This window comes from Pteropus vampyrus, unplaced genomic scaffold (assembly GCF_000151845.1).
Source record: "Pteropus vampyrus isolate Shadow unplaced genomic scaffold, Pvam_2.0 Scaffold254, whole genome shotgun sequence".
NCBI classification, from domain to species: domain Eukaryota; kingdom Metazoa; phylum Chordata; class Mammalia; order Chiroptera; family Pteropodidae; genus Pteropus; species Pteropus vampyrus.
Window position 1 is genome coordinate 1,641,607 of NW_011889035.1, and position 15,830 is coordinate 1,657,436.

The following is a 15,830-nucleotide window of genomic DNA, read 5'->3' on the forward strand; positions in this document are numbered from 1 at the left end:
ACTCTTAGAATTCCTTCTCCCTTGTCACTTTGCCTTTGTATGGTTTATGTAAAATGAGGACCCTGGAAAACCAACACTTCCTGTGAACTTGAAGACTTTATGAGCAGTGCCCAAATCAGGAGGATTAGGGAGCTGTACAGCAGATGTATTATGATCTCTAGGACCAAGGTACAGTTGCGTGCATGTTTAAAAGGTCATGCTGACTCACCAGTAGAATAAGGATTATGTTGGTGGACCAGGGTGAGGTAGGACTATCCACAGGATTGTGAGAATTGTGGTAGGGGAGGCAGTATATAACATTCATGGACTAAACACAAACTAAACAGGAAAGTTAGCTACTTTCCTGAAAATGGTTTAGGTTCTACAAGACAAAGATCTAATTTATTGATGGTTTTTAACTTATGAATATTCAAGTCACTATAATACGTTAGTTCTTACAGTTTAAAATGAAAGCAAATGGCTATTGTAACACAGAGAAGACAGCTGACTGCACCAGTATGTTGAAGACTTTTAAATTCTGAGTTATCTTACTTTACAAAAATATGTCAGTATACTAAATACTCAACAAAGATCCAGGATGGGGAATATTTAAAAATACATTTTTCTTGGATCAGCACCAAAAATATCAGTTTTCTCTACAACCCGTGATAAGTTTTTAAGTATAGTTAAAATTATTTCTGATAAAAAAATCACACACTCTGCAGAAATCATTAAAGATATATACAAACAACTTTCAAATAGATTTTGACATCAAGGTCAGGCAATTCACTTGGAAGGATATCATGAGTACCACTGAATTTCTGTTGTAAGACTTTAGACATCAATTTTATATTACGAGGATTTTTCACATCTCACACAAAGGAGGCACTGGTACTTAGAAACTTAAAAAAATGATTAGAACCTTTAAGACCGAGGTGAAGAATTTGTGCAGCCTTCCACAATTTCAAAGAGGTAGTGATAGATACTTGACCTCCTGGCGATGTCAAGTGCAGTTTCTTCCAAGTTGTTTTTCAGATCTGGTTTGATGTAGCGGTTCATCAGGAGGAGCTCTAGGGTATCTCTGCTGTCTCTGTTCCCAGCAGCAAGATGTAAGGGGGTCAAGAGGCCTTTTGTTTGGGCATTGATATCTGCGTCATGTTGAAGTAAGAAAGAAGCTACTCTAGTATGATTCCACTTACAAGCACTGTGTAGGGGTGTCCAACCATCCACGGTCACTGCATGAACATCTGCTCCTTGTGCAATCAGCTCACGGACAACATCTAAGTGTCCACTGTAGGCTGCTCGATGAAGAGGGGTATATTCATCTTCATCTCTAGTGTTCACATGAGTGGCCTTTTCAGAAAGTAGTCTCCGCACTGTAGCCAGCTGAGCAGAGAAAAAGAGAGCTTTCAAAAATCCAACAAAAAAATAAATACGTAAAAAATAAATGAATAAAAATCCAACTCAAACTCAACAGTAAACCAAGAAAATTAAATGGTCTAGTGGTGTTAGATTTAATTAAGTTAAATAAAAAATTACTTCTTAGCAGATGACTTTAAAATGAAGATTTCATTTTTGAGGGGAGTGGGCAAATGATTTTAAGAATGAATGAGTAAGCGTTAACCGTAACTATTGATTCTAAGAATGTGGTTCCCTGAATGTCAACCATATGTCTACTCGTGGTCCAATTAAGGCTTACTGGACAAAAGCTTTAGTCCTAGATGACTAATACAAGCTATAATTGTATTTAACATTTTATATGTCATCTGTGAAGAAAATATAGTAACAGATTGATTTTCCTGTAACAGGAATATATCATACCAACGCACGTCTAAAACTTATAAACTCCTTTACTGGAATACTATGGGAATCTACAGATTAAAGTGCTGAAGTTCTTCTAACTAAAGCAACCTCAGACACGTTTTCAGGAAGCGATTTTCAGTTTGGTCTACGGACCTCTGGTGGGATGTAATGTGCTCTTGCGTAAAAAAGTTATCCAAAAATGCAAGACCTTTTTAGTTATTAGTATACTAACAGAGACTAATGGAGGAACTTAGTAAAATGAGGTAGAAGTGGCTGAGTGGGAAGAATAGACTTCATGTTAAGTAGGGTCATCCCACTTGGATGATCCTGGGCAAATTAATATTCCTGAATCTCAACTTCCCAATCTGTAAAAGGAAAGAATATTACCTGTCTTATAGAGATATAAGATTAAATTGAATGTAATAAGTACATGGTATAGCTGTTATTCAATAAATGTTAGTTCCCATCACTTTCCTAAATAATACTTGTTTCTAGGATGATCCTAATGATGTAATATAAATGATTTAAAAATACAGATGACTGCTTGTTATATTTATAGTTAATTATCCCTAAAGCCCCTCTCCCCACCCAAATACCTAAAAGACTCTTTTTGTAGCTTATCATGTGCTTTCATGTACATTGATTCATTTGATCCTCAAAACCCTATATCAAAGAGGCAGGTATTATGGTGGCCACTTTTACTGATAGAAAAATAGAGGTTGAGAAATAGTACGATTTGTCCAAAGTTACAGACCAAATAGAGGTTCAGGGACAGGTCTTCTGGCTCTGAATCTAATACGTTTTCTACTATGTTATGGTTTCTTCTTTAACTGTTTTGTTTTGTTTTTTACCCGATTATTTTCCGCAGCCCAAAGCAGCAATTTGCTTGGATCTTTTTCCATTTTTTTTTCTTGCAACTGATACCACTCTTCAGGTTTTTCATCTTGTTCTTCATCTTCATCAGAATTCCCTACCCAGAGACTTTCAGTACCAGTGGGAATAAGGTGTCCATGTGTTTCCAACAATTCGAGTTGGTTAAAGTGTTCAGAAAAGTCCAAGGAATTCTCTGGGTCTGGTTGTCCATCATCATTTACTTTCTCTTTTTCCATTTTTTAATTACTATTCTAAATACAAAGCATTTCTAATGCCAGAGTATAAATAATCTTTTTAGAGATGAATTATGTCTGCTTTATTTATTCATCAAGGTCTGAAAATACAAACAAAAAATTATTAGCAAAACAGTAATTGAGGCTTTATCAACAGCACAGATAAGTCTTGCAAACACACACAAATAAATCCTGTCTAAACTCTTTGGTGTTGACTGATATCCTTTACATTTACTAAATATTGGAGCTGATTGATTTCAGTTATCTGTATTTTTAATGGCCTAATCTTTCTTATTACTTGTTTTTTCTTCTACTTAGTGGCTGTAACTGTACAGGTATACCCCATTTTATTGCACTTCACTTTATTGTACTTCATAGACATTGTGTTTTGCAAATTGAAGGCAAGATCCTCCACCAGCAAAAAGATCATGATTCACTTTATATGGTGGTCTGGAACCAAACTCCAAGGTATACTTGTATTTATTTTGAATATAGTTCTTTAGATATTATTGCATTATGCTAAGAGTGATAAATGCTTGAAACTTTTAAATTATAAATAATACAACAGAGACAGGAACATTCATAATTTTTATAAAGTAGACAGACACTACAGAGCAGAAACAAAACCTCTTAGTTCCTAAAAAATTACTTGAAAGAATCAGGGATCCTTAGAGTTGGAATAGCCCCCAAAGGACATCTGTCCCAATCTCTCATCAGTGCAGATATCTTTATCGTGACATCTGTAATTATCCTTTTCCTACTTTAATAGTTTCAGTATTGGGAAAATGAACTGCTTTAAAAGTAGTCCTCTTCTTTGATAGACAACTATAGTTCTTAACTTCTTGTTTTGAAACTGAATTTTGGCTGTTATTTGCTCCTTCATTCAATAAGCATGAATAGAATACCTGGTACGTGCCAGTCTCTGGGTACTGGGATTCAATAATGAACAAGATCCATGTCTTAACCTCAAGAAGCTTACTGTCTAGTTGGGGTGACTGACAAAGACAGTGGAATAAGTGTTATGATAGGACCATGTGCAGATACAATGTGTCTGCTAGAGAGTCATAATTAACCCAGTCCTAAGGGATTAAAGAAGGCTTCCCAAAGGAAGTTATGCTTATTCTGCTAGGCTGCCATATTTATAAATAAACATCAGCTTAAAGAGTTACATAGCATATTAAACTTTAATCAGTCAAAAAGAACAAGAATTATTGGAGTGATATATATTGGAGTGATCACTTTAAGATATATATATATATCTAATCACTGTTGTACACTTGAAATATAATTTTGTATGTCAACTGTAATCGAAAAATACACTTTAAAAAATACCATTCAGCCTCCCAACTACATTTGTTGCTTATCAGTCTTTCAAGGTTCTTCTCAGATGTTGTCTTTCATTAAGTCTTTCTTGATCCGTCAAATTAGATTTTTCTAGTTTTTACTTTTTTGTGTTACATGTTATCTTATTTCACCACTAATATTGTTCTTGTTTTAGCCTCTTAAAAGATTGTAAGTTTAAGAATAGGGACTATGTTTAAGTTATATTTATGTCTCACTTACATACAGCAGGCATTAAGAAATATTGTAGAATTAAATTTAATTCAAGCCCCATCAATTGATTTTGACTGGAATGGATTCTGCCCTGATAAGTTAGTCATACCCCTAAGATATTTCTATCTACTTAATTTGACAAGTTTAAGAGTATACAATCTTTATGCAGAATTAGATCTTGTTACTAGTGCCAACGGCATTAAACTCGAGTTTAAATCTACCACTCGTGACTAGTACCTTCTCTGGGCTTGTTACTTCACTGTAAAATGTATGGATTTTACTAAAAAATTTCCAAAGCCTGTCCAGCTTTTCAGTCTATGACAGAAGCTACCAAAATTGTTTTATGTTTTAATAGTTCTCACTTTCTTCTTTATTCTCAAACTATTCCCTGAACCTTGCAACACAAAAGTGATCATACATTATTTCATGAAACAATAAATGCTGGTAAATAACATAAAGTTCACTTGTTAATTACACCAAATTACAGCAAACATGTTACATTTTCCTTTCCTTTTTATAAAGCCTCTTTTTATAAATTTTGAATGTACTGCTCCAGATACGATAAATTACATATAAAATTTTCTTAGTGGATTTTATTTAAAAAGTTAAACCCAGGTGCATCTCCCTGATTCTGGATTTAAAAAGTCAGTCAGGATTCTTACTTGACTATCTTCCACCGGGAAGAAATTAGGTACGTTTCTTTACTTCAAGGACACATTTCCATTTTGAGAGAGATCTAATTTGTCTACTCCTCACAAACCTCTCAGTGACGGGTGAGACCATAAACCCCATTTTACAGATGAAGGCGCTGAAGTTCGGATAGATTAAAACAGCTTGCTCTAGATCGAGGAACTCCAGTGGAACTGAAATTCCAGATTTTCTAAAATCAAGTCTCACATTATTTTTTACTGCACTATATGTTACTGTTGCCAGCACGAAGCAATACAGATGTGCTGAACTCGGGATCCAGGGCTAAGGGGGAAGGCTTGAAAAACTGATGAACCGAATGCTCTACTTCTGGGGAGTGGGAGTAAGGGAGAAGGCCACCAGTCCCGGCCCTCCGGCACCGGCGGGTCACTTCACAGGCCTGGGAGTCGCTCCTGCGGCCTTACAAGCGGCTCCAGCCCTACCTAGGACCACGACGCTGCCGGCGTAGACAGGCGACCCGACGCCAAGGGCCCAAGAGTCCTTACGTGGCTTAAGGCGTCCAGGAAGCGTGGTCCTAGGCAAAGAAGAGTTACCCACCTTATAGAGGGGACAATCGCCACCGCAAACCTCGCTTCCGGGGTTCGTCCCCTCGGCTGCTCAGGATTGGTTCCTGTACGGGGGCGGGGCCTCGCTGCTACTTTCCACGCTCCCTCAAGGCGTTCGGCAGCCAATGAAAGCCGGAGAGGACATGAAGAGTCTACGTAATCAATGAGGTATCGCGAGAGAAAGAGCTGCTTTTTTTTTTTTTTTTCCTTCTCCCGCCCTAATTCAGGTTTATGGCTAAGCGGGTTCGCAGAGGCGATCTCACGCCGTGCTGCTGCTTTTCTGTTCACGAATCTCGGTCCTTCTTCCCGGATAAAAGACAGCCTCCAGTTCCGATGCAGGGGCTTTGGTGAGTGTCGGGTAATTTAGGAATCGTACCCACCTCCTATATGTGCAGGATCCTATGCGGAAGTCCAGAATGGATTGACCCTCTGAGAAGAATGGGCCGAGTGGGATGCGGAGGAGTCCTGCAGGATCCTGCGTTGTGGCTGGCTTTAAGGAGTCCGGGGATGGGAGCATGCTGAGGCTTGGAATTCCCACGGAACTGGGAATCTGTCTGTACGTTGGAGGGGTTATTTCGCGATAGTAGCCGCTCCTCCCCAAGTGTGCTGGCCATTTTCTTTTGTTCTGCGGACTGCTGACGGTGTTTCTCCGCAGACCACGTGTTTCTGTTTATTTACACTAGCTTTGGACGTGGGGGCCCTTTTCTTTCCAAAAACAAGCCTTTTTTTTTTTTTTTAAAGAAAATTTTGTGTTTGAGTAGAAAAGTACGAGATCGCCTCCATGCTTCAGAGTAGCTTATTCAAGCACCTTAAACATTTCTGCAGAATTGTTCATGTGCTAAACCACAACTACACTGTTGTGACCCTGTGACCCTTTTTGCTCATTTATTTAACAAACATTAGTTTCCCATAGGGCATAGAAAAGGGAAATAGGAAAATGAGCTTTATCGTAATAGTGATACTGGAATGGCACTGGAGATGTGCTGTTTTCAGTTCTTAGCTCTAAGAGTAGGGGCTTAGATGAAAATGAAACTTCCAAAATTGCCAGCCAGCTTTTTTTAAATGCGTGTTTTACAATAATATAATTTCGTTTTTAGAATTTGGAATCGAGTGAGTTTTCTGACATTTGAGCACAGTACCCAGCGGTAGTTCGGCAGAAAACTGGCCCTGGAGGAGCTGCACTGACCACAGAAATGACTTCTACAGATGCCCCGTAAGCACTTGTCTTCTGAAATCTTGTTTGTTGCTTTGAGTTTCTAAAGCTCATCAGCTATGATCACTCTGAAAGAAAACATTTAATAAATTGGCAGTAAATAAAGAGCTTAACTATGAACAGAAGTGATAGTCATCAAAAAGAATATTTAAAAATTCATACTATATGTTTTTTAACTGAAAGATAATATGCATCTATAGATGGGTCTTGTAGTAATTTGGTATATGTTGCTATAGTATATATAAGTTTATGTTCTTAAGGTTTTGTCTTAAAATATTGAAGCTACTAAATATTCTTGAACTTTCATGACAGTCTTACTAGTCAAGGCAAGTCTATTGAAGTTGATTTTTAGAGGAGTTAAGTGCTCTAGTTTTGAATGAATTGGAAATGAATTTGTGTAAAATGAAAAATAAAAGGACTAGAAACAGTTATGTGGAAAAAGCTTTAGACTTGGAGTCTTTCATTCTGGTTTTAATTCCTTGGTTAATTCCGTGTGACCTTGGGCAAGTTAGCAATCTTATAAACTTTGCTTCAGTTTCTTCATTTGTATAATTGGAATACAGATGCCTTTCTCAGATTAATTTTGATGTGTAAATAAGAGAATCATGAAAATACTTTGTAGTTGCTATGGAAACATAGGGTAGTCATTTGATCTGAAAGTATTCTACCTGTGTGGATATAGGAATCAGATGTGTGCACATCATTTTTAAAGTTTCTGAAGAGAAATCTTTTCTGAAAGTCTCATATATAAAGATGTGAATTTTGTAGATACATATGTACACACCTATACATATACATATGCATACATATGCATATACATATATATGTATGTGTGTATATATATATAAATGTTTTATTTTTAAGTTCATTATGGTTTTGTGGAAGTAGCTTGAGTTTTAATCTTGGGTTTTAGTCCTTTTTCTACTTAATCGTGCAACAAATCAGCTAATTTATCTGTCTGGCCTTCTCATTTTTCAGAAATAACAAAACCTACTTCTACATGTAAGTTGAGATGACATCATAGTTACAAAAATATTTTAAAGAACATTAAAAGTTACATTAAGTTTAAGAGTATTAATAACATTACATTGTCGCTTTACATGAAAAGTACCTCTGAATACTACCAGATTTAAATGGAACTGTAAATAATTCTGTTTTGTTAGTTGGCCAAATTTAACAAAAAACTAACTTTGTACAAAGAGTAGAGGTAAGCAAGCTTCTTGTAAGGGCTTGAATGTAAGTTGCTAGATGATTAGGATAAACTCTACTTATAAATTTAGAGAAAGCGCTTTTTAAATTAACTGGTTAACTCTATTCCTGGAAGAGTACAAAATAGACAAGTAGCAATTTTAAATATGGGGTCAAATCCTCTTGGGTTGTTGCTGTGACATAGAATAGGAAAACAAATCAAGCTTTCAAGGGTACAAAACTGGTTGTAAAGAGGCTGTAAATTTTTGAAGTAGTCACAGACCTTTTAAAATTTCATGTACATTTGGTCTGTATTGAATTCATGGTAGGCAAACTATGTGATGTTAAAGATCTGTTGAATACTTCAAATTTACAGTTAAGACTAGAAAAAGTGATTTTACTCCATAACTGCTTTATTTCTTTTATACATTTAAGTTTCAATTTGCTGGAACATTCTTTTAATTTATTATATTGAACAATTTCTTCTTTTTTAATACAGTGATGATGAAAATACATTTAAAATCTTAGTTGCAACGGACATTCATTTGGGATTTATGGAGAAAGATGCAGTCAGAGGAAATGATACCTTTGTCACATTTGATGAAATTTTAAGACTTGCCCAGGAAAATGAAGTGAGTTTGGTTTACAGTTTTACAGTTTCTACAGTGCTCCCGTACTTAGCAGTCTCTTTTCCCTTCTTAAAGTTGGTTTGTCTTATAGACTCATGTGCTCACATTGCCTGCTTAAATATCAATGTACTAAAAACCTAAAGCAAGTTTTATGTGCTTTGTGCCCTTAATTCAAGTAGGAGCTACTTTTGCAAAGAGTCTGTAAAATTTTACAAGTATTTATGGGGTGTTTTCTGAGTACGGGATCCTATGGCAGTTTCTGTTTGAAATATAAAGATGACTGTGTGGTTTCTACTTTCAAAGAACATAGACCAGTATGCGAGATAAGACAGATGTCCAAAATGCTCTGATGCAAGGTCATTTGTGATAAGAGCCATAAGAAAATTACAAACAGCCTTTCATGGGAGTTTAGAGATAGAAGAAATTATATTTAGATGAGGATAGCAAGATGAGTTTAATGCAGGAGGTGGCATTTAACTTGAGCTTTGAAGGTTGGGTAGTTTTTTGGCAGGTGAAGAGCATAGAGAATGTACATTTCACAGGAAGCAGGAGAAAGGGCTCAGAAGTGAGACAATAGGTACGTGAACATCTTAACACGGGGAACAGCAGCTCTGTTTGGCTCACTGGGAGACCATATGTTAGAAAGTATGCTGAAAGAATAGAAATGTGGCTAGAGCTGCATTAATAAGAGCTTCGAGTGCCAGATTGAAGAGTTTGTATCCAATTCAATAGAAAGTCTTATTCTAACAGTGTATATAGCATGAATTGGAGACCAGTGTGAGACTTTTTGAAAGTGGTGGCATGGGATGGAAAAGAGGAAGTGAATGCAAAAACTATTCCAAAGATATGATTTGCATACTTTGATTGGTTTGTTGTAGAGATGGAAATGAGGGAAAAGGGATGACAATGACTCTAAAATTGGTGGTACCGATAATAGAAATAGGTTTTAAATAAGGAAGCGGTACTTCTTTATGTGGGAAGGTGATGAATTGCGATTTAGACCATTTGATTTGAGATATTCCAGTTGGATATTCAAGGAAGCATTCCAGCAGGCAGTTGAAGTGTTAGTTTATAGCCTGAGAGAGAGCTGGGGAATAAATGTAAATGCTGGTGACTTGCAAATTAATATCTCCAACCTTGACTTTTCCTCAGACTTCTGTTTGGATTAATTGCAAGTCCTTTGGTTCTTTCTCCTGAAAATATGTGGAACCTTCCCACTAATCTTGATTTTCATGCCTATAAACTTATTCCCAAACTTTTAACAAATTTTTCCGGACTGCAGTATTTCCTCATTGGTCTCTCTACTTCCATTCTTTACCCCTACATCTATTCAGCATAGCAGCTAAAGTGAACTTCATCACTTTATCAGATCATGTCACTCTGCTGTTTAAAATCTTCCAAGTGACCTTCCATTTGAACCTAGAAAAAAATTGAGACTACAAGACTCAACTTGATCTGGCCCTTGCCAGGAGACTTCATTACCTTACAACTCTCTGCCTAGTTCAGTGAGCTCTATCCACACTGGTATGTTCTACTGAGACTTGGTTCTCTGCTTGTAGCATCTTAATCTTGGCAGAGTTGATGTGTCAGTTCAAGTTTTAACCATTTTGGAGAGATCTTTCCTGATATCTCCAAACACTCTTTTATGACATTACTCTTAATTTTTTTCATAGCGTCATCTGTAATAATTTATTGACTTGTTTACTTGTTTAGTATCTGTCTTCTCCACTAGAAGGTGAACTCCATGAGAGTGAAAAATCTTTTGTTCGCTCATGCTGTATCCTGCTACCTAGAAGGGATCTAGCAAGTAGTGGGTTACTCATATATTTGATAATGAATGAAGGAATGTCTGGTATATCTCCTTTTAAAACGGGTTCCTCATTCCCTGAGGGTAGAGAAACTTGTAGCTGAAGGAGGTCTGTTTCCTGCCAGAGAATCCTATGTCTTTTTTTTTCTAACTTAGGTGCGAAAATATTTCTTTCCCTTAGCGTAAGCTTCCTGCCACCCCTTGCCCCCCCACACACATACTTTGTCCTTTTTTTCTCTTCTATTTCCTTTTGTTTCCCTTTCCGCCATCCCTTAATTTTTACTGACCCCTCCCCTCACAGCCCCATGCTGGTGCTTCCAGATACATATTATATTTACTTTTTGCCTTCTTCCTGACTCATAAATCCTCTATTTTGTGGGCCTGTGCCATCTACCAGCCTTATTTCTACTTCCTACTTACTTGAAACCTTTCTTTTAACTTTGATTTTGAAACAATATCAGTCTTACAAAGATGTTACAAGAATAATACCCCTCACCCAGATTTTCCTGTATTTTACCACATTTGCTTTATCTTCTCTCTTTACACACACACACCCCCCCACACCCACACCCACACCCACACCCACCCACACACACACACACACATATATTTTCTGAACCATTTGAGAGTAAATTGCATATATAACAACAGTGCGCTTATCAAAACCAGGAAATTAATATTGATTCAATATAATTATTAATTTTAAGATGTTAACAGTTGTCTCGGTAATGTCTGCTACGGCAGTCTGGGGCAGGTCAGTGGTATCCAAGTTCCAATCCAGGGTTGCATTTTTCATTTAGTTGTCATGTCTCTTCAGTCTCTTGTAATTTGGTACCTTTCCTCAGTCTGCCTTTGTCTTTAATGACTGATGTTGTTGAAGAGTACAGGCCAGTTATTTTGTAGAATATTCCTAGTTAGGTATTTCTGTCATTTCCTCATGATTAGACTCACTTTGGGCCAGAATACCACAGAAGCAAGTTGTGTCCTTCTCAGTGTTCTCTGGAGTCACAAAGCGGTTTCTAAAAATAATTTTTAAAAAATGTTTTACTTGTGATAAAAATACTCATTACAAAAGTAACCAATTTAACTGTACACTTCAGTAGCATTAAACACATTCACATTGTTGTGTAATCAGTCTTTAGAACTCTTTTCATCTTGCAAAAGTGAAACTATACCATTTAAACAACTACTCTCCTTTCTCCATCCCCTCTAAAATTGTTATTTTATTTTATTTATTTTGTTTCTTCTAAGCCTTTGATTATGATCATTTTTTCCCTTTACTCAAATCACGTTCGTTTTTGAAGACCTAGCTTAAATCCCACATCAGCTTCCCTGACTACAGTAGGGGTAGAAAACTTTTCCCTTCCTATCTAGGTTCTTTTTGGCTGGTCTGAAAATTAAATTGACAGATTAACAGGAAAAAAATTCATACATGTAAGAACTCCATTAAAATACAAGGCTTCCTAGTAGTCAGGTAATTAAAGCTCACCATCCTGAGCTAAGGAGAAGGGGCTAGGTGTATAGGGGCTTCAGAGGGGAGGAAGGTAATTCACAGGAAGATAGGAAGATGAGAAGAGGTGTGTTTGGTAAACAAACGTTTGCCATGCCATGCAGATGAAAAGTTACCTCTGGTGATAGCTCTCTTCCTGATATGAGCTCCCTATCAGGGGAGAGGTAAAAAAGTTTTTCCTGAATCTGCTGGGCTTTAATTGTCTTCAGCTCAAAACCATCCGCAACGCAAAGGCACCTTTTGCGTTGGAGTATTCTGCTCCCCCTCACTACTGTAGCCTACATCAAGTTTCTTAAGGTAGATTGTACACTTCTTGAAAGTGTGAATGTGTTAGGATTTCTCTCCTTTTCTCTAGTGGTTCTTAGAATGCTCCTCTTCAAAATCTCATTTATCCTTAATAATGCAACTCATATTACACGGTATTAGTGCATCCGTCCTGGACTTAATGTCCTCAAATTTTTACTCCTCAGTTAGAATTAATTGTTATGTCACCTCTGCTCCTGGTTTGTTTACATATCCATTCTAGTGGGCATCTGACTTATCTTTAGATGAGTAACAGTTTGTCTCTTCCGTTAGATTTTGAACACTTGTATTTTATTGATCATTGTATCCTCAGGGCATAGTACAGGACATTGCACATTGTCAGTATTTAATGAGGGCAAGGGTATCATCTTTTTTTTTGTAGATTGTTTCCTTAGCTGCCAGTGCCCATAGAAACTCTAAATAATTGTTGAATGAACTGAACGAATAATTTGGATTGAATTGGCTATCTCTTTCATAGGTTCATTGAAGTGCTAAGTTTATGTTTGGTTCGAATAACCAAAAAAGAGATATGGTCACTTTGGGTTGCATGAATCAGAGACTTAGTGTAGTAATTTGAAGGTGGCCTAGGAACTTGAATTGGAGTCAAATTAATCACCAGATTAGAAGGTCCTTTGAATGATTAAAATATAAAATTTTAAACCTCCATATATAATGGTATCGCATATGATTTTTTTCTACCTCTTTCATCTATAGTTTAAGATTTTTTAACTATAAAACATATTAATGTTAACACTATTTTCTGTTGATTTAGGTGGACTTAATTTTGTTCGGTGGTGACCTTTTTCATGAAAATAAACCCTCAAGAAAAACATTACATTCCTGCCTTGAGTTATTAAGAAAATATTGCATGGGTGATCGTCCTGTACAGTTTGAAATTATCAGCGATCAGTCAGTCAACTTTGGTTTTAGTAAGTAAGTATATTTAAGTACTTATGTGTACATTTCCTTATGTATAATATTTTCTGTAAAAGACACATAAATGCATTAACAATTAGCCATTTCACCCTTGTTATAAGCTATTTTCATAATAAATTTAGTTCTTTAAATTTTCTGTCATTATTATATATTTGCATTTCCAAATAATATTGGGATTTTTTTTTTTAAGATTTATGCTTTTGGGAGTTATTTACGATATCCATCAAGAACTCCATGTCATAAAGATACTCTCATGTTTTTCCTTAAACATCGTATTAGGATACCACATTGCATTTAGTCGAAATGTTCTGTTAGGCTTCTGCAACCTGTGCCAGTTTCTTGGTTTTTCCTTGTTTTTCATGACCCTGATATTTTTGAAGTATTTTATAAAATGTCCTTCAGTTCGGGTTTTTCTCATGATTAGGGTAGGATTGTGGGTTTTGAGGGAAGACTATTCCATAGGGGTTAAGTGCCCTTCTCATAGCATATTGGAAATACATGCTGTCAACATGGCTTATCGCTGGTGAGGTTAAGTGCCATCACTTAGTTAGGTGGTATCTGCCGGGTTTTTCTGCTGTCAGGTTTTCCCCTTTCCAGGCATTGTTTGTCAGAGGCAGTCCTTACGTCTAGCCTGCACTGAAAGACAGGGAATTAAGTTCCACTTCCAAGAGAGAGGAAGTAGTGTCAAAGGATTTATGACCGTGGTTAAAACCACCGCTGTAACTAGTAAATATTTTGGAGGAGATATTTTGAGGATACGTAGTTCTCCTCTTTCTCCTTACAGTTTGTTCACTAATTTTAGCATTCATTAGTGACTCTTGCCTACAGCAGTTATAACTGTGGTGTTCTAATGGTGATTTTCTGTTTTCCACATTCTTTCTACATTTATTGATTGGAATTCTGTGAGGAAGATTTGTTCCTTGTTCCACATTTGTTTGTTTATTTATTTGTCTGTGTCATTAAGAACTAATTAAATTGTTTATATCAGTATGAACTCATTTTTTCCCCTTTGGGTTAGAATTTAATACTATTGTAATCTATTTTGTTCAAATAAATTGTACCAGCTTTAGCCATTGGGCACTCTTTCAGATCTGCTCCTGTGTCCTTTTGAGATACCCGAATTCCAGAAGTAGCTTTAATATATGCAGGAATTTAGTATTTGGTGAAGGTGGCATCTCATATCTCCATGAAAAAATACAGATTGTTCAACAAAAATACTAGAAAAAACTTATACATTTTTGAACATTTAGATGTGGCAAAGGCTTTTCTCAGTATGACATAGACCTAGGAGCCTTAAAAGAAAAGATGGGTACTTTTGTCTTTGTAAGGTTTTGCCATACAAAAACTTCCTGAAGCAAAGTCAAAAGTCAGAGGTCAGCCATGAAGAATATTTGCAGCTAATCTCAAGTTAAGATCTAATTTCTCCAATAAATTAATCGTTCTTTCAAGTCAATAAAAAAACCCATGAGTTAATAAAAAAAAAATAGATAAAGAATGTAGACATAGTTCACAGGAAAAGAAATAAAATGGCATTTAAACATATATTAAAAGAATATGAAAGATATAAAGGGAAGCTCATTCAAGAAAGATACAAAATTTGATTTACTGAAATATTTTTCTCTTATCAGATTGGCATAGGTGACCCTGTTGTTACCTAGGAATCTTAAAATGCTTATGCCCAGTTTCCAGGCCAGTTAATTTCTTTTAAGTGTGTCATGGGCATTACCACTGGCTTAGATTTAAAAGCTTGATAAAGTATTATGTGTGTGGAGTAACGGGAAGCTGTCTTTCTCATGCATTGCCATTGATTATGTATAAATGTATACACCTCTATAGAGGGAAATTGGCCGTAGCTATCAGATTTATAAATGCACATATATCCTTTGACCCAACAATTCCCTTATACAAATTTCCTTATCCTCTTACAAGGGAAACTTTGTACAAGGTTACTCACTAGAGCATTATTTGTAAAACAAAAGATTGGAAATGGTCTAAATGTCCATTGGTAGGTAACTACTTAAACACATAATAATACAGTGGAGTACTGTCCAGCCCAAAAAAAAGCACAAGGAAGCTCTTTATGTACTGATATGGAATGATTTCTAAAATATGTTAAATGGTAAAAGCAGGGTGTAGTAATCTGTATTGTGCTGTCGTTTGTATAATAAGAAGATGTGTTTATTTGCTTGTACAGGTATAAGAATTTTGCAAAGGTAGACTAGAAACTGCTAATGTCATTTGCCTCAGAATAGAAGCTAGGCGAATGACTAGGTACAGTAGTGGATGTGAGACATTAAATTGCACAAGTAGTAAGTGACAGAGCTGGAATTTTTATTCTAAGTCTACGAGATTCCAAAATGGATGTGTTTCTTGTCCTCCCCCTTCCACAAATAAAAAACTATACAGAGCTTTTAAAATTTCAGAAACCTATCAAGTTCCCATTAATGAGATCTACCACTCTTTTATATAATTCACAAGCATTATTTATTGTAGTTTTCTTTATTAAAGTGTATTTTGACATAATTTCCAACTTGAAATTAATTGTTGCC

General features: G+C 36.1%; 2 protein-coding genes across 7 annotated transcripts in view; one reads left to right on the forward strand and one right to left on the reverse strand.

Annotated features, from left to right (window-relative positions):
• Nucleotides 1-353: 353 nt before the first annotated feature.
• On the reverse strand, nucleotides 354-6,205 carry LOC105301891 (ankyrin repeat domain-containing protein 49). 4 transcript variants are annotated; one of them, XM_023520246.1, is made up of 3 exons: nucleotides 6,076-6,205; nucleotides 2,634-2,989; nucleotides 354-1,365 (listed from the first exon to the last, which is right to left on the reverse strand). In XM_023520246.1, exons 2-3 carry the CDS (start codon nucleotides 2,889-2,891, stop codon nucleotides 904-906), a joined length of 720 nt encoding a protein of 239 aa, XP_023376014.1. In that variant the 5' UTR covers nucleotides 2,892-2,989; nucleotides 6,076-6,205; the 3' UTR covers nucleotides 354-903. The 4 variants fall into 4 exon arrangements, with proteins under 4 accessions (XP_023376014.1, XP_011373050.1, XP_023376013.1 ...); XM_011374748.2 differs by lacking the exon at nucleotides 6,076-6,205 and adding an exon at nucleotides 5,688-5,821; XM_023520245.1 differs by lacking the exon at nucleotides 6,076-6,205 and adding an exon at nucleotides 5,636-5,725.
• MRE11 (MRE11 homolog, double strand break repair nuclease) overlaps nucleotides 5,890-15,830 on the forward strand; it is a 57,647-nt gene continuing 47,706 nt past the window's right edge. For 2 of the 3 annotated variants that reach the window (XM_011374744.2, XM_011374746.2), the window contains exons 1-4: nucleotides 5,890-6,042; nucleotides 6,793-6,908; nucleotides 8,596-8,728; nucleotides 13,118-13,278. In XM_011374744.2, coding sequence (XP_011373046.1) covers nucleotides 6,889-6,908; nucleotides 8,596-8,728; nucleotides 13,118-13,278 — 314 coding nt within the window. In that variant the 5' untranslated portion in view covers nucleotides 5,890-6,042; nucleotides 6,793-6,888. Of the gene's footprint in view, nucleotides 6,043-6,110; nucleotides 6,252-6,792; nucleotides 6,909-8,595; nucleotides 8,729-13,117; nucleotides 13,279-15,830 lie in introns of those variants that run through there. The other variant, XM_011374745.2, reaches the window with a different exon arrangement.